The sequence below is a fragment of the Anarhichas minor genome, unplaced genomic scaffold (genome assembly GCF_050575085.1).
Source record: "Anarhichas minor isolate MPS153535 unplaced genomic scaffold, ASM5057508v1 ptg000025l, whole genome shotgun sequence".
In the NCBI taxonomy this organism is placed as follows: Eukaryota; Metazoa; Chordata; class Actinopteri; order Perciformes; family Anarhichadidae; genus Anarhichas; species Anarhichas minor.
The window spans coordinates 6,886,538-6,908,474 of NW_027466471.1; the positions used below are offsets into that span (position 1 = coordinate 6,886,538).

General features: G+C 43.6%; 4 protein-coding genes across 5 annotated transcripts; all 4 read left to right on the forward strand.

The window, feature by feature from the left end:
- The first annotated feature begins 358 nt into the window (after positions 1-358).
- Positions 359-5,534, forward strand: lzts3b (leucine zipper, putative tumor suppressor family member 3b). The gene is made up of 7 exons (XM_076099403.1): positions 359-562; positions 1,327-1,797; positions 1,892-2,059; positions 2,268-2,396; positions 2,686-2,877; positions 3,111-3,341; positions 4,476-5,534. The coding sequence occupies exons 1-7, from the start codon at positions 359-361 to the stop codon at positions 5,532-5,534; spliced, it is 2,454 nt and encodes an 817-aa protein (XP_075955518.1).
- A 3,265-nt stretch (positions 5,535-8,799) lies between these two features.
- Positions 8,800-14,323, forward strand: ubox5 (U-box domain containing 5). 2 transcript variants are annotated; one of them, XR_012956134.1, is made up of 8 exons: positions 8,800-8,898; positions 9,616-9,679; positions 10,319-10,420; positions 10,764-11,515; positions 11,673-12,277; positions 12,380-12,565; positions 13,048-13,320; positions 13,689-14,323. XR_012956134.1 is itself a non-coding variant. In XM_076099237.1 (7 exons), exons 2-7 carry the CDS (start codon positions 9,626-9,628, stop codon positions 13,266-13,268), a joined length of 1,920 nt encoding a protein of 639 aa, XP_075955352.1. In that variant the 5' UTR covers positions 8,800-8,898; positions 9,616-9,625; the 3' UTR covers positions 13,269-14,323. The 2 variants fall into 2 exon arrangements, 1 of the variants encoding a protein (XP_075955352.1); XM_076099237.1 differs by having other exon boundaries at positions 13,048-14,323.
- A 1,256-nt stretch (positions 14,324-15,579) lies between these two features.
- On the forward strand, positions 15,580-17,514 carry avp (arginine vasopressin). The gene is made up of 3 exons (XM_076099238.1): positions 15,580-15,799; positions 16,566-16,770; positions 16,875-17,514. Exons 1-3 carry the CDS (start codon positions 15,680-15,682, stop codon positions 17,009-17,011), a joined length of 462 nt encoding a protein of 153 aa, XP_075955353.1. The 5' UTR covers positions 15,580-15,679; the 3' UTR covers positions 17,012-17,514.
- A 2,125-nt stretch (positions 17,515-19,639) lies between these two features.
- ccl27a (chemokine (C-C motif) ligand 27a) lies at positions 19,640-21,189 on the forward strand. The gene is made up of 3 exons (XM_076099570.1): positions 19,640-19,712; positions 20,316-20,433; positions 20,528-21,189. Exons 1-3 carry the CDS (start codon positions 19,649-19,651, stop codon positions 20,637-20,639), a joined length of 294 nt encoding a protein of 97 aa, XP_075955685.1. The 5' UTR covers positions 19,640-19,648; the 3' UTR covers positions 20,640-21,189.
- The last annotated feature ends 748 nt before the right edge of the window (positions 21,190-21,937 follow it).

Below are 21,937 nucleotides of genomic sequence, written 5' to 3' on the forward strand. Positions count from 1 at the left end.
GTCCAACAACAACCAGTTGGAGTGTGGCAACGGAGCAGGCAGGCGGGAGAGGGAGTGGGAGAGGGAGAGGGAGAGGCAGCGTGAGAGGGGGAGAGACAGGGACCGGGACCGAGACTGGGACAGAGAGCGGTTAGACAGGGAGCGCGAGAGGGAGAGGAACCGGGAGAGGGAGCGGGATCGAGTGGAGAGGGAGAGGCTGGAGCGAGAGAGGGAGCGGGAGAGGGAGAGAGCCAGGGAGAGGGAAAGGGAGAGGATTGAGAGGGAGAAGATAGAGAGGGAGAGGGAGCGAGAGAGGGAGAGGGAGAGGGAGAGGGAAAGAGAGAGGCTGGAGAACGAGAGGTTGGAGAGAGAGAGAGAAATGCAGGCCGCAGGGTTAGACGTTTGTGGGAACCTTGTGGGACGAGGAGCAAACGAGAAGAGCAGCGTTGGCATGAGCCACCACCAACACCAGCACAGAGAGATGGCAGCCGCCAGAGCTGACAGTGAGAGCAAACCAGGCGGCCATAACCCTCCGAACCACAACCCGCCGAAGATCCTGCCAGTGTCGGGAAAACTGGAGCAGGTACTTCAAGATTTAGGACAGTGGCTCCCAAACCTGGGGGTCAGCACCGTCGAAGCGGTTGTAAAATGAATGGAAGGGGTCATGAGATGATTAGGAAATAGTGAAAAACAAAATTCTGCCACACAAAATGATCTTTATATTTCCGACTTTTATTTAATCCTTGCTTTAATTCAAATGGGATTTTCATAATCAACGTGAATCATGTTGGAATCGTCCAAAATTACAGTATTTGGGGTAAATTCCCTCCTTTCCCACAACAGCGTGTCCTGGCTGAGCTGCGGTGGCGGGCTACTAACACAAAGGGGAAAGTTTCACTTAAACGACTGTAACTCTGGCCACTTTATTTGGTCATATGAGACTGCTGAAGCGAGAACTGTGAACCTTCCCAAATCTGTCACGTTATAAAGGGATCGTATCAAGGCCAGTATATATGGGAGCAATTATTTTAGCCACCAAAAAACGCTTCATGGACGTATGAGTATTGTACTAAGGTAGACTTGATAAAAATCGAAAACACACCCTTTAAAAACTTGATTCATGCCATCCGGCATAAACCTGTTTGTAAGGATTGAAGTGCATCAGAAAATAAACCAAATGCATCTCAAGCAGTCTTACATATATCATAATATTTATAATTCATCCCCCATCTTGTGTTATTGTGCTTAACACATCTCAATGCTGAATTTTATCATTGAAACTTTCACTACGGTGTACTTTTCTCTCTTATTTCTCTGTCTCTCTTCCTTCCTCCTTCTCTGTCGCAGGCGATGCAGAACAACTCAGGCCTTGTTCGTCCCTCTGCCTTCAAGCCGGTGGTTCCCAAGAGCTTCCACTCCATGCAGAACCTGGTGGGCCAGGCCGGAGGGGCTGGGAGCGAGGGCAAGACTGAGGCAAGGAGTGAAGGGTTCAGTGAGAGCAGAGGAGGCAGGAGAGGCAGGGATGGAGCAGGAGCAGAATCAGGAGAGGTCCCAGAGGCCCTGCTCCTGGACCAGGACAGCCCAGTGAGGGTCAGCAGAACTGAGGGCGGGGGAAACGGTATTGAAGTGGTTCAGGGAGGATTGTCTGACTCAGGGAGGAACTCCCTGACCAGCCTGCCCACCTATACGGGCTCGGGGTCCGGTTGTGGGCCCCCAGCAGTGCTGGGGCCTCTCAGTGCTTCCACCAGCCACATCAACAGGTTGGGCATGGTTGGGGCAGCTGCAGGCCTCGACAAGCTTGAAAAGCCTGGCTACCAGGTACGGCCATCATCCATATACTCGCTCAGGCTGCTGCTTAACGCGCCCTGCTACCATCGTCTCTAATGTGTCGTGATGTGGTCCTCTCCTGCAGAACGGGCTCAGCGCCTCAGACAGCGGCCGGTCCTCCTCGGGGAAGAGCTCCTCGTCCTATCAGAGGCTGAGCCACCTGAGTGACGCCCCAGCACCTCTACGCCCCTCCCCCTCGTCCGATGACATCATCCAGGACCTCGAGGACCGCTTGTGGGAGAAAGAGCAAGAGGTCAGAGGTCACTCAGACGTGTCTGACGTGCGGCTGTTTTGCACTTATTGGGCTCTCCGTTAAAAAGAAGGAGGATACTTTTGAGCATTTGTAGGATCAGTTCTGATCTTAAGCAGTTTGTTTGATAGGCCCACATTTCGTCATCCAAGTTGGACTTCTTGTACTTTCACTATTCAACTGGCTGTTCTGTGTCCTTCTTTTCTACCAGGTGCAGCATATGCGCAGAAACCTGGACCAAAGTGAGGCAGCAATCATTCAGGTGTTTGAGGAGAAGCAACGTGTCTGGGAGCGACAGATGGACGAGCTGAGACAGAACTACGCTTCGCGTCTGCAGCAGGTGAACTCGCTACATATTTTGATCTTTAGGAAGTGACCGCACTGTATTTTTACTTTGCTCGCATCTTGAGTCCAAACGCAGTCGTGGAATTTCTCCAAAGGGTTTAATGGCATATTTTGGAGTTGGGATGCGTGTACATGCAGCATCATCTGAAAGGCATTTAAATCAAATCTGTCCCTGACATACAACACTTAATGGGTCATGGCAGGAACTGTACATATATGTATGTCCCACATATAGATGGAGACTGTCAAAACTCACAACGTATATATGTACATTTTGTCTCTAGGTTACCCGTCGCGCTCAGCGCTCCCAGACGGCCCTGCAGGCCCAGATAGGCCGTCTGTCCCAGGACAAGAGGAGGCTCCAGGAGGAGATGGCGGCCCTGTTGGCCCAGAGAGAGGACCTGGAGAGAAAGTGTCTGGATTACAGGAAGGAGCAGGCTGACATCTTGCCTCGTCTGGAGGAAACCAAGTGGGAGGTGAGATATGAGAATATGACTTGGTGCGCTTGACTAGCTCAGTAAAATGTTATCAGGGTTCCATCATGGTAGACTGAGCAGTGGAGTATGAGTGTGTGTGTGAAGCTGAATACATCTGTGTGTAAAAGCATACATGCAATGGGAAAGGAAGCATGTTTACCACAAACACGAAGCACTGCTAAATACAAAAAAAATGATACTGCTCACCCATTCACTCGTTCTTTATGTGGCAGGTGTGTCAGAAGGCGGGAGAGATCTCCTTGCTGAAGCAGCAGCTGAGGGAGAGTCAGGCGGAAGTGACCCAGCGAGCTGGAGAGATGGTGGCCCTGAGAGGCCAGCTGAAGGAGCTCAATGCCCAGCTGAGGGAGCGGGAGGAGACCATGCTGGGCCTGAAGGACTCCTACAGCACCAAGAGTGTGGAGCTGGAGAAGTGTGAGGGAGAGCTGAGGAGGACTCTGTCAGAGGTGGGTTTTCAATTACACGTTAATTAATACTCATCGGGGGGGATTTCAAAATAACAGAAAAAAACGCAAACAGGCTAATCATTTACACAAGTTTGCAATACATTAAAACAGTTTCCAAACATAATGAAATTTACTATTTTACTACAACATACATATATCTGCTTTTATCACCAGTCAGCCAAAATTGAAGGTAATAGGTGCCGTCTCTAATAATAGAAATAATAACAAAACACCATTTAAGCCCAATAGTTCGTCACAGTATAATCGGATTCATGTCATCAGTGTAGAATTGTATATATTTATATGTCATATGTCACCCCAAAAAGAGCATGAACCTTATCTCCGGCTGTAGGATGTGAGGCTCACGTTATTCTAGGCCTATGATGAAGAGCAGTCAAAATAGAGTTTATGACAAGTAAGGCAAAACAAATTGGGCAACATTACATATTACAGCTGCAGCATTTTCTTTCCTTTGTGCTGTATGACCTCATGAGCGGCTCCCACACATACATGGTGATCATTCCATTACATGAAATAGTAGTTTATAACCAATATTCTTCTCTTTTCAAGTACAATTTATGCATTCATCACAAGCTCTTATCTAGGACAACTCATAAGTGCCATGGACACCCAACAGTAATCAAAAACGTTATGGACTCAAGTTTGTAAGCAAGTTTAGATGTTAAGATTTTTATAAAAAAATGTCAGACAACAGCTTAAATATGCTCATTGCCTTGGTTAGGAGGATCGCTTTCCACGATCCACAAAGCCCACAACTGTTTCTGTCTGTACTATAGTCTCTCCCCTGATTCAACTGTCACTGCACAGTCCCATTCTGGGTGTGCCTAAAGTATATGAGCATACATGTGTATGATTGCATTCATGCATGTACAATAAACACAGCTGGATGTGTATTTGTTTTAACGGCTGTCTTAAGTTCTTTTTACATATTATCCGTATTTATGTACACAAAATATGCTTATTGTGTTTTTATGTCTTGTTTTGTTTTTGTTCTAATGTTGGAGACACCCTGCGTGTGATTAGGCACCTGACTTGATTTGACATTTAGAATACATTGAAATGAATGTAAAACTGAATGATATTTTCATGTGATACATATTTTCCTTTCTCCAGGTGTCCATCCTTAGAGAGAAGCTGGGTGTATTCGAGGCAGAGGTGCTTGGTTTAAAGCGGGCTCTGAATGAAGTGAGCAGGGGAGTAGAAGTTGTTGTGAGCCCTAACTTAGCTGCGGCAGGTCTGTTGCCACCATGGGGACTTGTCCACTGCCCACGAAACCCCACTGAGCCCTCACTCAACTCTCTCACCCCCACATCTGACACCCTGCTGAGTCTTCAGAGTGATGAAGCCAAAGCCCAAAGGCAGGAAGCTCAGAGGCAGCAACGCGAAGAAGCTCAATGGCGCGACGCGCAGCAGCGGCAGGATGCCCACATGCATCAGGACATCCGAATGCGCCAGGATGCCCAAATCCGACCGGACGGCCAAATGCGCCAAGAGGCCCAGCTTCGTCAGGAGGCTCATCTCCGCCACGAAGCCCAAATGCGCCAAGAGGTGCAGCTCCGTCAAGAGGCCCAGCTCTGCCACGAGGCCCAAATGCGCCAAGAGGCTCAGCTCCGTCACGAGGCCCAACTCTGTCAGGAGGTGCAACTGCGTCAGGACGGCCACCAGCCACAGCGGGGCCAGGAGGGTCACTGGGACGAGGGAGGGGAGCTGCGGAGGCAACTCGAGCAGCTGCAGGCCGCGTTGCGCCTGGAGCGGCAGCAACGGGAGCGTCAGGCCCTCAACTTCGACCAGGAGCGACACACCTGGCAGGACGAGAAGGAGCGGGTTTTGAAATACCAGGCGCAGCTGCAGCTCAGCTATGTGGAGACGCTGCAGAAGAACCAGGCTTTGGAAAAACGGCTGAGCCAGCTGGGAGCCAAACCGAACACAACGTCCACCACCACCACTATCACCACTACCACCACCACCTCCCCCACCTCCTCCAATTCTCCGCCTCCACCACCGGGCCTCTCACCGCTGTCTGCTCAGCCCCCACCCTCTCTCCCTAGCCCCATCGCCCTCACCATCTCCCCTCCTTGTGAAGACCAGAAGGGCCCTCCGTCGCTCCACCAGCTTGCCAATCCCTGGGCAGGACCCTCACGCCTGGAGAGGATAGAGTCCACTGAGATATAGAGACGGCTCCGCGACGTATTGTCCAGTTCGATACAAGACCTCTCACACAGAACCACTTCAGCATACAGTTGAAAACATTTCAGTCTACAAAAGAATAAATCAGTACAGTCTGACATACTTTTCAAAGCAACTAAAGACACTGAACAGCAACAACAGCGACTGCATAATCCAACATTGTCAGTAACAAGCAGTTGAACTTCGTTCAATCTATCAAGGATTTTTCAACCTCCTAAGCAGCCTTTCTCTCACAAGTTGCACACTACTACATCCTACCTAATCAGTGTTCATGAGAAGTGTGCCACACTGATGGATGGCAGAAAACTAAATGTTAAATGACAATGTTTAGACGACAGCACTAACACAGGGGGTCATTTCATGCCCATGCTAGAAAAGGACCAAGACAATCAGGGATATTGTCAGAAATTATCAACCGGAACATTATGCGGTATTTATTCATTGTAAGTCTGTGTCACTGGTAATGTAAAAGTAGAAATAGTGGTCAGAGTGTGTGATGTTAACTTGCATTTTTGGCCAGAGAGCGCCTTACTCCATTTCTTTCCAGCATGTATACGAGAAAAATGCCGATACTGGGAACAGATGAAAAAAAAAGAAAAAAAGAATCAGGAGTGCTATTATCGTTTTCAGTGCTTTAATTACAATATCAGCAAACCAGTTAGACAAAGGCATTACACATGGCTGGACTATTTCATTTAAATACCAGCAGATATCGACGTCGAAGTTCACACAGACGGATTCCTGATTCAGTTTTCAAGTCATTTCATGCACAGGGTCCAACATGCATGACTCATTTAAATGCATCATCAAGACCAACAGAGTTTATATTTTCTACAAACTGAATGAAATAGATATGTTTAGTAGATAATCAACCCCAAACTGAATATAGAATATGTTTATCGATGTGGGACAACCTGGTTTGCCTTCACTGCGGATCGTCTGCGGTGACTAAAAACAAACACTAGAGGTCATCAGAGGGCTTTCGCAGCGCTCTCAGCTCAAATTTCTTCTCGTTGAACTGCAAGGAGAATGTGAATGGAAGCACACAATTTGAATTTGGTTATTATGACAATTGTGTCGTTCACTTTGAGCATTTACAGCCAAGAGATCTGAGAAGTCAGTCGGTATCCCCAAAGTTAAAATTAAATTTATAGAATGTATGATATACTAGAAAGAAATAATTATAAAAGTTATCGATTGTAAATGTATGTGTGTTTGTGTGTGTTTGTGTGTGTGTGTGTGTGTGTGTGTGTGTGTGTGTGTGTGTGTGTGGGAGAGCGGGTGTATGCATGTGTGTCTACATATGAAAAGCTTCAGCTTATGAGATTGAGGATAGAGGGACTATAGTGGCAATACAGCAAAGGAAGATATATTGAGAGCAAAGGGATTTTGTTTTTGTTTGGCGGGGGGGGGGGGGGGCAGTAAAGTACATTAAGATGTACATGAAAGCTTGGTACAAGGGCAGGGAGACTGTATAACCTGGAAACTCTACTTTCTTCTGTATCGCTCATTTAGACAAAGCAGGGGAGAAGGAAGTAAAAAAAAAAAAAAAGAATCTGAAAAATGGAAAGTCTGTGTCTTTCTAAGGGAGCATTCAGCTAACTGCACTATGTAGTGTCCTACACACGAGTTATGATGTACAGTAGACTCATGTGAATATCATGGCTTTTATATGTGTTGTTTACGCCAGCATACAAAGATGTTTCTCAAGAATATTAACTTATCTCTAAGGTATTACATAGTATTATCATCTTTATTACTGTTATTATATTATGGTGAACTGACAGAGAAAATATGTGCCATTTGAGCTTTCTTTTATGTGTTTTTTTTATTTTTTGTTTTTTTTAACTGTGTAGATAGCCTAACGGCCTACCATGATGGTGCAAACATAGCAACCCTGTCCAAAAATGATGTTCCTTTTGATGTAGGTGATAAATGTAGTTACAGTATTGCATTGTTTAGAGAACAAAATGCTACCAATTTTATACATGTTTCAGATTTATTGTTTGTATTTATGTTACTAGTACTGTTCTGGCTTGATTAAAACCACCCCTTTGTTCAAATTCAGCAGAACTAATAAAGATATGTGAATAATTCAGCACTTCTTGTCATTGAGAGAATCCATTGTCCTATGGTTAAGTCTTTTAGATTTGATTCTGGCAATCAGCTTTGAAACAATTTACCAGATGAAATATTTGGATTATTATAGGCACATATCTTTAATCACAGTGGTTCCCAAACACGAGGTCAGGACTTCCTCGGGGAATAATTCTCAGGGGTCATAAAACAATTAACAAAATGAAAGAAGAAAAAAACATATTTCTGCTACGCAAAGTTGGGCTTATCTTTTCAGACTTTTGTCAAATCACATTTTCTTTTTAATTATGGCAATTTTACTCCATGAGACCTGTAAAATATCATGTACTTAAAAGTACCAATACTAAACTCCTGCATAGAAAATAGTAAAAGTACAGAAGCACTATCAGCAAAACAAGTATCAAAAGTAGATTATTCAGAATAAATTAGTGCATTATGTTATTCAATTATCAGCATTGCTGCATTAACATCTGAGCAGCATTTTAATGTAGGAATAGCGGGCTTAGGTAGAGATAATTTTAACTACTTTACGTGCTGTTGCGTATAGTTTAATCTGTAGCAATGCGTCTTAAAATCTTAAACTGCCACATACGTAACAACAAGGAACTATAGCCGTCACACAGTGGAGTACAAGCACACTATTTCCTTCTGAAATGTAGCAAAGTAGAAGTATGTAGTAGCATAATATCGAAGTGATCAAGTAAAAGTACCTCAAAGCCTCATAGTATGTGCACTACTTGATTAAATGTACTTTTCACCATTGGACCTGGCTGTATAAGATCTTTAAACATATGCAACCTGTGAGGAGGAGTTGTAAGTAGACAGAGCATTGTCTTATGGGGTCACAAACTAAAAAGGTTGTGAACCATTGTTGACCACTGTCTTCTGGCTGATGGAGATACTGCACTCATTTACAAAGGAAAGAAGAAGATAGACAAAATGCATTTGTATTGGGGATTTCTAAAATGTAATTAGGGATGACCAAATGAACGTTATTACATGTTGAAAGGACTGAGCTTAGGTAAGGAACACATACATGTCAGAGGATAGGCAATTAAATGAAGCCTATTCTTACTATATACCTGTTGCATCCCTTGATTCATTTCGCATTTTTAAATTGGAAGCATGTCCCTTCTGTGTTTCCGTAGTTGAACTGGCTATGTTAGCTAGTAGCTGTTAGCTACCTTCTAAAGTTGGTCAGAGGAGTCAAATTAAGAGTGAAAACAGCTGAGTTTGTCTTCGACCAAGCAACGTAAGCTTTGTATGCTTTAGTTTACCAAGCTAATGTTAATACTGTCAGTGTCAGAATTAGCAATGTTAGCCGATATCATATAGCTAGCTATGTTTAGCGTATTTGAACGTGCGTTAACTAGTTACATGTATTCCAAAACTAGCTAAGCTATGAACGATGCTGCACATTAGCAGCAAAAGAAATTCCATCACAAGTTCATGTGTAACGTTATTCAGGTTGGTGCTTTTGTCTGAGCAACAGTTCAAAACCCATAGATACACAACTATCATATATTATTAAGAACAGCATTAAATCCTCTGCTTTAAATAGCTGGAGCTATCAACTGCATTGCAGATTAATCAAGATGAATCTATTATTATGTTCTGTGTTGAGTTACCTTGAATTTACCTATTTCATTGAATTGTAAATAATAATCCGGATGGCAAACGTAAGTGGAAGTCACTATCTTCCTTTTCTATCACTTAACACAATACTGCATGAGTTTACCTCGTTGAACTCACTGTTGAAGACTGTTGATGAGTCAGTCATTCTGTGACGGTCGCTATGACATCAGGTCAAAGGTCTCGTATAGGTGTAAAAACATAAACAATGTGATTAGCTTCTAATAATGCTGGACGGCCAATATGAGTGTTAAGGAGTTGTTTTCACTGAATGTCTCATTTTGCCTTGACCTATAAACTATATGTGTAGCTCTGCAATCAATTTCTGTCTTCGCAGGTTGGAGAATATGGTTTTGAATCTGTGTCTGCCAGCCTTTCATACAACAGTTCAATGCAACAAGGTGCGACACATTTCATGGACCTGTCACTGTAACTTCCCGAGGCTGCTTTTTTATTATCTAACACGCACAATGCTGTGAGTTTTATTCACTCTGGTGCACAAACTGCTGCTACACCTACGTGACATGTAAGTAGTGTTAGCAGCAGTTAGTTGGCACATAATACAAGCTACAAACCCTATTCTGTACACTCTTGTTGTGTCTTATGAGAGCACCATTCACCTTAAGAATAGGTCCGATATGTGCTGCGACGAAAAAGGAAGAATCAACGTAGATGAACATAAAATAACTAAGGATGGAGGTGGAGGTCGTGCTGTAGATGTGAAGATAGAGAAGCACAGGGACAAAGTGGTGCGTGGGAGACTGAATCACAGCTGACCTTACTATGTTCTTTTTATTTGTATTTTGTTATCAGATCATCACAGCATTTTCTCCCCACTGGAGGTGGAAGATGTTCAATTATATTTTTAAATCAAACCTCAACTTTTTTCCATTTTCAATGAGACGAGCCCCTAAAACTTATATTTTTTGTGTAGTATTTGTGTAAAATCAACACTTTGTAGTATACCAATTAGATTGGACAGACACATGAGGTTTGCTATGTATTACAACAGAAAAATGAAATGTATTTTTCAACTGCAGCTGTGTGCAGATGGCTATGATGTCACAAACCTTGTGTCAGCTGACCCTGCTATCCGGAGGCGTGGCTTCAAGCTGGAGTACTTCCTACGGCCCCCTGTACAGGTAAGGCGACGGTACTTGAGTAGAGGTTTACTTTCTTGCTTGAGATGAGAAGATTGCCAAGCAAAGCTCATGGCTATCATTATTCACTGAGGGGGCGACACACATTTTGTCCTAAAAATGTAACTTAATGTCATTGCAGTCTTGAAAATATCACCTTATATTTAAGTAACAAGCCAAAGGTGTGAGCACTCTTTAGGCTGAATGCCGAAATCTCTTTTAATTATATCCATACTAAATTGCTTAGCATCTTAATATTGGCAACACTTTAAAAAGTGAGTAGGATCTCTGGCAACACTAGTAATACATTAATCTCTATAGTTAATCATTCCTTTATTCCTCTCAGGTGACGCTGAAGTTTGGCTTCCAGGTGGAGCTGTGCAGGGTGGATGTGGAGCTGTGGACCTGGGGTATGGACCGAGGACAGGTTTGCAAGAGACTGGAGATCAGCACCAGCTCTGATACATTACCCACCCCGAATTTTGACCAAGGCCACGAACGTGTTCATCAAAAGAAACAAATGCAGGTAAAGGACCAGAAACAGAGTAGAGAAAAACCACAAGAGCATGCAGTTAAATATGGCCAGAGTAGTGGCAACCAGTGGAGACTTCAGGCTCAACAGTGGGGCGAAGAGGCACTAGATGAGCCTCAACAAAGAGGCCATGCGTTCAAATCAAACACTGAGCCCAGTAATCCTGAACCTGGACTGGACTTCAAACTGATAGGTCGTTGCGAACTCAGGGAGGAAACCCAAGTCTGTTTCACGCGTTCAAACTTCAGACCCCGGCCCCCGTTCCTCTCCCCTCTACCGCCGCAACCCGCCAACTGTCGGCAAGAGGAGCTGTGGAGTCGGGGTATGCTTTCGTTAGGCGCAGTGACGCAACTTCGCGTCACTTTGCCATTCGGCGGTGCAGCATCTGCTCTTGGGCTCAAGGCTTTGGCCGTGTGGGGACAACCTGCTCGCTGCTGCCCGGCAGAAGAAGTGGAGAGGATTAAAAGAGTCCAGGAGGCCAGCGAAAGACGCCTCCCAAGACCGGTGTTTTTTGACCCTTCTGTCAGCAGGATAAAACCACCGCTGCAAGCACCTACATCCCCAAGGTATGCTTGATGAAGCAGTCTTTAAAAAATATCACATTTCAGTTTAATCTGCATCTTGAGAGATAGAGTAGATAAAATACAGCTCATAATAACAATAAAGGATATTCATTTTCTTGCACTGTTGATAATTATCTGTTGGCTTTTTGTCTGTCTCCAGCAATCCTTCCGTCCCAGAAGAGTTCCTCGACCAGATAACCCAGGAGGTGATGCTGCTGCCCATGCTGCTGCCCAGTGGTGTGTCAGTGGACAGCACCACACTGGAGGAGCACCAGAGGAGGGAAGCCACCTGGGGGCGACCCCCGAACGATCCCTTCACTGGCGTCCCGTTCACTTCCACCTCCCAGCCTCTTCCTAACCCCCAGCTGAAAAGCCGCATGGACCACTTCATACTGCAGAAGGGGATGATGAGGAGGGACGGGATGTTGGGGAGACAAGGAGACGGAGAGAATCCACAGGCCTCAAGACTTGTAGCCTCCAAGGCAGACAGACAGTCCCAGTACTCTCCCTGTCTCCGTGAGAGCTCAATAGACAACACTGCTAGTCAGTATAATGCTGGCACCAGAAACACAAACAGGACGTTATCATCAGATAATGGGAGTCACACATTCAACTCTCAGCCTCTTACTATAGATAGTAAATCAGAGTTGGGGAGAAGAAAGAAACAAGACCTAAGTGGAGTTTACAACGAATCATCAGAAGATTTGACAGCCGAGAAGCAACTACTACCTCCAACAAAAAGACCAAGAAATGATGCGGTGTCAGGTTAGTGTAACTTGTTCTGTAAGATTTAAGATCCTAAAACATTTTCTCTCCTGCTGACCCGTCCGTTGTGTCGACGTTTACTCCTTCACCATACTGCTTCAGTCCCCAGCTGCAGCTCTCATGAGCAGCGTTTGTCAGCCAGTCTGGACGAGGCCCTCCTTTCCGCCCTGCAGGGCCGACCCTCCTTCACCTCAAACCTGTCTCAGCAGAGACGGGCCTGTCCTGACTCTGAACCACTGAACACCCCACAGCGATGTCCGACTGCAGGCACTCCAAGCATGCAACCAGGTAGGATTTAGAAAGGTCCCCTTTGGAACACTTTGACAAAACACACAATCCTCTGTAAACATGGAAGGTTGTATCTTGATCTTTCGTAAAAAAGTGGCCACTGTGGTCAGGAGAACAGCTCTGTCATCGCTCACTCAGTGTCTAGTCTGATGCTGCACTTCCTGTAAACTAATGGAGAGGTCGTCGGGCTTAGAAAAGAACCCTCTTAACGGTCACGGTTCATTTTTTACAGGAGCCTGGATTGACAAAAATTCAGCGCAAACAAAAGACGTTTTTTCTGAACTGGAAAAATTCTCACACAAAATACTCTTTTGATAAGGAGAAAAAAAGGGTAAACAAAAAAAACTGAATTTACAGTGAAAACGACTGGAAAAAACGCAAATTTATGACAGTGTAGGAGTTTTGAAATGTGTTTCTGATGTGTTACATCAATATAAATCCATGAACCGTTTGATTAATCCTCTCTCGCATTTGCTTGCCAGGTGAGAAGACGTGCTCGGCATGTTCCTGCTCGGTGTCCGTCTACTCCAAATCGGCATCGTCCATCTACCGCCTCACCTGCGGTCACTTGCTCTGCCGTTCCTGCGTGCGGAGGGAATCGCAACCACTAAACTCCGTCACTACGTCGACATCCGATCACATCTTGTGTCCGGCCTGCCAAAGCCCGACCCCACGCAGTGATGTCATGCGTGTGCATCACTGACAGATGCCGTCAGAAAGGCAAACTCACGCCTTTGAGGAGGATCGTATAGAAGGTGAAGTAAGGATTGTACTTCAGATGTTGCCGCTTTGGGAAAAACATTAACAGCTGAAAGTAACAGATCCTGGTTCCAGTTTATTTGTTATTATTGTTTCCTTGGTTTGACGCTACCTCCGTCCCCCTCCTTGATATACAGTGCATCTTCACAGATGTGTGGTACTGTAATGATTGACAGGTGTTGGACCGTCCTAAACAAATGACAAATTTGTCTGACCAACAATTTCCATGACACTATTTATCCCTCTTTTCTAACTTTTTTTGGAATTCTTATTCACACGCGTTATAAGTACTTCCAGTCTTGCTGTGGATGTTATTTCTTTGGATCGGTGACGTCACAAAATCAATGTTTTTTTATGTCCACAGCGGTAGAAAGAACATCAGTGAAAGCAAAGACCTTTACAAGAATCTTGCGTCAGAGAATGTTTAAAAAAAAAAAAAAAAACAGAAATGTTCTCCTCTCTTCCACCTCGCTCCCTGTCTGTCTTTCATCGAGCATGTGCGGTTGCAGCCTTGGTTCTGCAGCCTCTGTAGAGACCCTGGATGAGTAGATGTGTTGAGGAGGCACAAAGAAAAGGTTGGGGGACAGAAGTAGCAAGAGGCCAGAAGAATGAAAGTGGATTTCGAGTGGACCCAAGGCTGTGTGGTCATTGTGAAGGAAGAATGCCGTGTCATGCTCGGCCATCCGCTCTTCACTCTATTCACCACATGACATTCCCTACACTCGTGCGTATTGGTTGTTTATCTACAGACAGTAAACGCAGGAAGAAAACGGATTTCTAGGGAGTGATAATGTACACATTTTTTCATGTTAATATTAAACTGTATATTCTTGCATGAATTCAGGCAGTGGCAAGGGTTTCTCAGGTAATATCGGAAAGCTGAATTTCTTTCAAGTTGGTGTAATTCCATGAACTTTCAGACGGACTGCGTCTACTTTCACTTGTTATTATTGCTTTTCCTATACGCAGCAGTGTTGAGAAATAAATGTGTGCACAATGTCCAAGTCCTCCTGTGTCCTTGTCCACGTCGCTATCCTCTTCCACTTCACTCTTCACCCCAATTACTTCTTATGAGTTTGATTTTGTGAGCACATAAGGGTTAAAACGGACCAAAGTCAGGGTGAAAAACAATAGTGTTTATTGGGCTTCGGAATCACAAACAGCACAAGTTATGTGTTGCTTTCCCTGACAACATTAAGCTTAACCAAGGTCATGATCCTGTATCCGCTCAGTACGAGCAAAGGCTGGAATCAGTTATTGTGCACGTAAAACAGAGACGTCGGCTTCACTGTTTGAGCTACAAGCGATGGATAAAAGCACATAATTCATACTAAATCGCACTGTGTATTGGAGTCGTAACGGCTTATTTTTCTGCTTTGTACATGTCATCAGCCGTCAAACTTAAATTCCATTTCACTTGTTTATTTCAAGGTTTATTACAGGAGTTGTTTCTATTTGTGAGAAGAACTGTTTTTAAATTCAACTTTTTATTTCACATTGTTCAGGAGTACAGTAATCTAAAGAGCGCCTTCTGTATTTATTGAAAAGCTTTTGGCTTGAACGCCGTGATAATTTTCAAAGAAATCCTCCACACATGCTGACGCCTCAGGTTTGCCATTTAGCATTTATTTGGTAATTAGCATCGGCAGGTAATAGGTGAGATACAACCCGAAGCATGCAACGACACACGGAACGGAATAAAAGGCTTTTCGTGTTTACTTGAAATGCTAATCTTGTTGTGCTCATCGATCGTTTTGAATATCATCAGGGAAATCATAATTTGTGTGACCCTGAGGTTGCCATGATGCTAGCAGTTTACCTTCATGGGACAAAAGTTAAAACTGATCGTCCTGCAGCAATGAGCAGCGGGTAAGCTTGACAGCTGAATTGTGCATGACCAACATGAAATGTACCTAATCAGCGTGCTTATTGCATTAGATGCAATTAGTTGTACACAGGCCTAATTAGTTGTGCATGTTTTTGCCATTTCCAGTGTGCGCCCTCCTGCCATCTGCCGCGGAGGAGTTACTCCAAATAAGTGTTGTGCGACCCTGAATACAGAAAAGGGCATCTTCTGCTGTCAGCGCCGCTTTCTTGTGTAGATTTGTTAGATGGCAGACATCTGATGCAGAGCCATGTCTGCTGCGACCTCTTGCGCGCACGCACGCAGGTGGCCTTCGGGTGCGCGCGTACACGTGGACGGCGGAACGACACTGACGTCAGATCGCAGTGGCAGTCGCTTTTGTGGGCTCGCGTCCATCTGCTTATAAGTGAGGAGTCTTCCGGGACATCAGTCACACATCCACCCAGGCGGAGGACATACCGGTGCGCGGCGCTCATCCAAAACCAGCAGCGATGCCTCACTCCTTGTTCCACCTGTGCGTCCTGGGACTCCTCGCCATCTCATCCGCCTGTTACATCCAGAACTGCCCCCGTGGAGGGAAACGAGCGCTCCCGGAGACTGGGATCAGACAGGTGAGGACCATTGGCGTTTCTGCCTCCTTCTGTGGTTTCATCCTTTTTGACTTTTTGACTTTTTTTTCTGTGAAAATCTAGAATTATAAACTTCCTAAGCTGCCTTTGAGCCTATTCAAATGACATTTAACTAACTGGGTGAAATAAGGAAAGTGCAAAGTATAAAATTAAGGAAATTGTAAGTATGAAATATGAGTAATTGCATAATAATTGTATGAGATCAGATTTGATATAATTGGTTTAATGGTTTGGGTTCAGATGTGTAAAGAACAACCCGGCCATTTCACTTACTAAAAAGTGAAAACAAAAATCTGGTAAGGACCATAATTAAAGTCAGTTATGAAAGCAATAATGAAGGAGAACAGAAACACTTTAAATTTCAGGAGCATAAAATTAGATGAACATATTTACTTTCAAGTATAGTGTGTGTATATAATACACTTCTGTATTGTAGCTCATAAAAGAAACCACAACTGTCGGTATGATGCATCTCAGGTGTTTTTATATTATTTTTATTCTCATGACTTCTGATATAGAAGCAAGTTGATAAGAAATATACACAAACATATAGTGAAGTGAGGTAAATGTTTAACAGAAATCAAGCAACCATTTCCAGTATTTAAGATGCAGGTCCCACTTCCAATGCTGTTTGAATATGAGAGGGAAGAGTGAAAGTATTGTTCGTTAGAATGGAATAATAAAAGTGGCAATGTTCCAACAATAATTCATCTGATTTAATGCTTAAATTGATCCCATTCTCCTCCAGTGCATGTCGTGTGGCCCCGGAGACAGAGGCCACTGCTTCGGCCCCAGTATCTGCTGCGGGGAGGGCCTCGGCTGCCTGCTGGGCTCCCCGGAAACGGCTCACTGCGTGGAGGAGAACTACCTGCTCACCCCCTGCCATGCAGGAGGGAGACCCTGTGGATCTGAGGGAGGACGCTGCGCTGCTTCGGGACTCTGCTGTGACTCAGGTGCAATCCGGTTTCACGTTTGTCGCGTTCAGAGTTACTAAATCCGATATGGCATGAATTGTATTTTGGGCACAGCTTGAATAACGTCCTGTCCTCGTTCTCAGAGAGCTGTGCGGTGGACCCTGACTGCCTGGGGGAGATCGAGGCCTCAGATCCGGCCCGCGGCTCCGCAGGGAGCTCTGCTGCAGAGTTGCTGCTGCGCCTCCTGCATGTGGCCACCAGAGGGCAGACTGAGCACTGATACTGTTCTCTGTGGAGGCTCCTCTGGCTCTCGGGGGCCCTGCAACAGAAGGACGATCATCCCTGTTCCACCACAAGCCTTGAGATTTGAACCTTGAACCAATTATATGCTAAGTCAAACTTTGTTGTGTCTTAACCCCTGCTGCCCTGATATTTCACGGAAAGAGAACTACCTTTCACTTCAGTAATTGGCTATTTTCATCCACATCCTGATGGAGAGGGACACTGCTTCTAAAAAGTAGATGTCAAGTTTGTTCCAACCTTAGAAATGTATATACTTATGCACATAATGTAAACACAACTGTATTCTATATGAGAGGATAAAACACACCTCAGAGCTCCGTTTTAAATACGAATTATAGCAGAAAACACTGTAAATAAGTCAGAGATCAGAGATTACAGACATCCACGTAAAACAGCTGAATGTTGATGCTAAAGCAGTTCCTTCTTGTGTAGTAGACATATTACTGTATATTGAAAATAGGAGAAACAATACAGAATGTATCAATACCAAAAACAAAATCCTCCTGCTGTCTGTTTTCATTATTCCCACGCTCAAAATAATTACACCCTTAACTGACGATTCGCTGACAATAATTGTTTATTTTCTCGTGTGTGAAGTGTGTAGGAGTTGATAATTACCCAACATGGAGAGCTACTTCTGATAAGTCAGTAGATAATGTAACTTGACACCACACATATCTCGGCTGTGCATCAACACGTCCAGTTTGCGTAAAATGAAACAAAGAGGATTCTAATAGTCACATTTCTTTGTGTGCGATGATTGAAAGCCGATGTCTCTGCCAGAACGACAGTTTGTGATGTGTTCACGATCCAGCTGAACAGGATGCAGCACCTCCCACATTTTGACTTCGACCTGTTTTGACTAATTTAATACCTGTGCGGCATATCGGAAGAGCTTGATCTTCATTTTGTTTTTATTTCTGGTAAATCTGACTGATGCATCTTGTGATTCCTTTTACCGTCAAAAGCCTTCAATGCCCCTGGTCATTGTTGCATCCCTGATGCACATTGTAAATTAATATAGATTTACATGATCCCACGGTGCATTCAAGTAGATAATGTGTCGACTAAATTAACTTAAAGTAGCAGCCCGGTACATTATTTGAGGCCCTAAATGATGATCATTTTTTATAGCTGAGTTAATGTTAAGTTCTGCTTGAATTCCTATTCATGTACACCTTGAAATTATTCATTTGCAAAAAAAGCAGAGTAACTGATCAGACACTTTGAAATGTCAAGCTGCCAATACATTTGATAATCCAGCCAGTTAAGCCAAACCAGGCCACAGAGGCTTCTTTTAAAGAAGAAAACAAATCCTCCAGATTTACAGGAGGGAAGAAAATAAAACAAGTCAGTGTGTACTATATCTGTCAAACTGGCTCAGACGGGAAGAAAACAAAGCAACTCTTGTGATTTGAAGACTTTAGAGCAGGTATTTGCTGTTGCATGCTCAAAAAAACGAAATGCAAACCAAACACCATACAGACTCTGCATCTGTTGTTGTTTTACTGCCACCACATGTACAACCAAGTAGTCAGTCTTTTAATATTGCTTTCAGAACAAATTGCCCCGGGCAACTGAGTTCAACATCCCCCATAATTATATTGTCTGGTTTGCACGCTCAGTCGAATTGCACAAATTGCGACACAGGTTTGCAAGCCGCACCTGAGCACACCGTGAACGTGAGAGTTGGTCTCCACCGCTGAGCTGCAGTCGACGGATCCATATCTCAACACGGATTGTCATCACAAACCTTTATTTATCAATACCTGCTATCTTTTGCTCCACAATGTTGCCAAATGTCTGATTGTCTTTGTCCTCGCCTGTTAATTTTTTGAGCGTTTCCCTCTGCAGCGAGGTCAGAGGTCAGGGCCATCTACAGAGGAAGAGTCTCGCTGACAGACCCTTGAGCTCTGGTCCTCTGGATTGTTCCACTGCTCAAAAGGTTTACAGAATTATTTATTCAACATTTGAAGATTACAACACAGCCTTGCATCAAACACACATACTTATTTGTCACAAGTCTTTAAAAGTAGTATTCCTTTTTACTCTGACCTTCGACCTTTGATTTTAATTTCGTGTCCTATTGGTCTCAATTGTTTAAGCTATGTATCCTCTACCTTTCGTGACTCTGGGTGCGGCATTAGCCGAGCTTTCGTTGTGAATAAATCGATCATTAATGAAGATCATGTTGAAAGAGTTATGAAACCTGTCGGGGCTCGTCTGAGCACAGCACACCTGAACCACACGTTCCCCCTGAGCCAGCAGTTTGAACAAAGAGTTGTGTTGAAAAGGAAAGTAACATTTGATTTTCATAAGGACTTCAAACTTGCCGTGTTTTAATGACGTAATCATCGCTGTTTTGTGTTGAGCAACCTGTTCCATTGAGAAAGATGCTGGACGGTTTGAGAACATGCTGCCTCTGCCTGAGGTTGGGTGTTTGCACACCTGTGTGTGTGTGTGGGTAGATGTGTGTGGGTGTGTGTGTGTGTGTGTGTGTGGGTAGATGTGTGTGTGTGTGTGTGTGTGTGTGTGCGTGCGTGTGTGTGTGTGTGTTCAGTGCCAGTATTTATAAAGCAAGGATAGACTCTGTTTCATCATTTTCTCCATCATCATGGAGCTGAAAGTTGCGTTTGTGATTGTCTGCCTCTGTGCTTTGGCCATCACCTCAACTGAAGGTAAGAACATCATCATGACGATGTTAAAACCAAGACAGCGCTTGTTTTGGGTCAGTTTTCATCTGAGGACAAGTGATGTACATGCTCTGAAATAAGTCAGAGATGTTTAGATTGATGGGGGGAAGTAGAGGTGTCTCTATGGAGCAAACATGAATAAAACTGTAAAGGGTTTTAAACAGTTATTGAGTTGCAGATTTCTGTTCACATTAACCTAGAAAGTTTAAATGTGCATGTGTTGCAGGAAGAGCAGACGATGTATTTTTGTCATGTTTTTTCATCCGTGTTGCTTTTTAGTTTTAAAACCTTTTTTTTTTTAAATGATATTCGCTATTTTCTTTGAAAGCCAACCAAAGCCAAAGTCAAACCCAAGCCCCAAATATTATATTGTGCCCTTGAGAAGAAGGTAAACCCCTGAAATTGTTAAACGGTAATAAACTGTTTTTTTGTGGAGATTTAAGTTGACTGCGCGGCGCCGATAGCACAAAGAAACAATCCATATGTCTAGAACAAATCTCAGAATACATTTTTCAATTACCATATTCTATTATTCTATGTTCTTTTCTTTCTAGCATTCGTATAACGTATCTTAATCCCACTTTGCAGCTGGCATCCCAAAATGCTGCATCGCAACAAAAAAGGACATCCCTGCTCGAATGCTGCGGAAGGTTCAAGGATGGAGCATGCAGCACAGCAGCGGCGCCTGTGACATCCCTGCACTGATGTGAGTGGTGCAGATCAACAATCAGCCACATGATAACCATTTTGTAACAACTTCAATATCATATGAAACTTTTTCTCCGCTTGTGGCTCCACAGACTGCGAGTAAAGGACATGAGGAGGCCCGTGTGTGCTCATCCCAAAGTGAAGAGAGCCCTGATGATGCTGCAGTGGCGGATGAAACAGAACAAGCAGAAAGCAGCTTACTGAGACGTCGCGTTTTACTACAGTTGGTGTTTCAAGAGCTCGTGTCATACAGAAAGCCCTTATGGAGCCTTCTCTTTCTGGTTTATGATCATTTAGAGGTCCTTGTACTTTGATTTTTGAATTACTATTCGCTGTATTTCTACCCTGCAGCATTTCAGAGGGAATTATTGTTTTACTCCATTACATTTATTGAACAGCTATAGTTACTTTTCAAAACAAAACATCTGATCAGTTCATAAAATCTGTTGCAGTGTTATGGATTAAACTACCCAACAGTACGTGAAGCGATTAAAATCAGCTCCACTTCGACTGCCACGACATTAAAGTACAGCTTACATGTTAACGATAATCGATAATTATGATCCACTAATAACTGAAAGGGGCTGTTCTGCATTATAGGTACTTTTTAACTTTGAGTGTATTTCCTTGCTAATACTTCTGTACTTTTACTTTTGTAAAGAATTTGGAGTTTTACTTATAATGGGATAGTTTTTATAGTTTGGTAAATAATGTGAATACTACGTCTACCTTTGCATCTAGACAATCATTGTATAAAAAAAATCAATCTCTGAGAAATGTGACTTAATAAATGTATTATTTTTCTTTTGTGTTATTCATATTTGTGTCCCCGGATGTATCGTTGATGATTGTCAGGCAATAGTCAAACTATGAAGAGAGATATACGTTTTAGATACAATGCTGCTCTTGGCAAAGTCATAACTTAGTCATAACAAGCATAAGAGCTTTCAAAAATCACAGATAGAGACTATATATATATATATATATATATATATATATATGAGGAATCTATAAATACTGTAACTTAACCATGAAAATGTCACTCCAGATCAAATTAGAAATTCAAGTGAATTGGACTTAAACTGTCCTTGTTGTCCTCTGAGGATCAAAGCTCCCTCCCATGTCCTGACACAGAGACGAGCTGCTACACACAGAGAAGGCTGTAAAACCTTCACTGTGTGAGCTCATGCATGTGATTTATTTGGTTTCATTCCAAAGTGAGTGATCCTCTTAAACAAAACAGAGACACTCCTGTGTAACTCCTGTTATTGCTACTGGGCGGCTTTTTAATAAACCCAGCAGTGAAACTCAACATTTAAACCGTCAAAAAAATGCTGATGGTGCGTTAAGTATTCTGCAGCACGTTCGATGCAGAAAACTGAGGGATTCATTTCGCTTAATTTGCGAACAAAAACAAGCAAAAGGTCTCAGTGTGCAACACATTTCAAGCTCGGCATCTGACGCAGCTGTAGTATTGTGCAGTCAGTAGTAAACCCTATTGT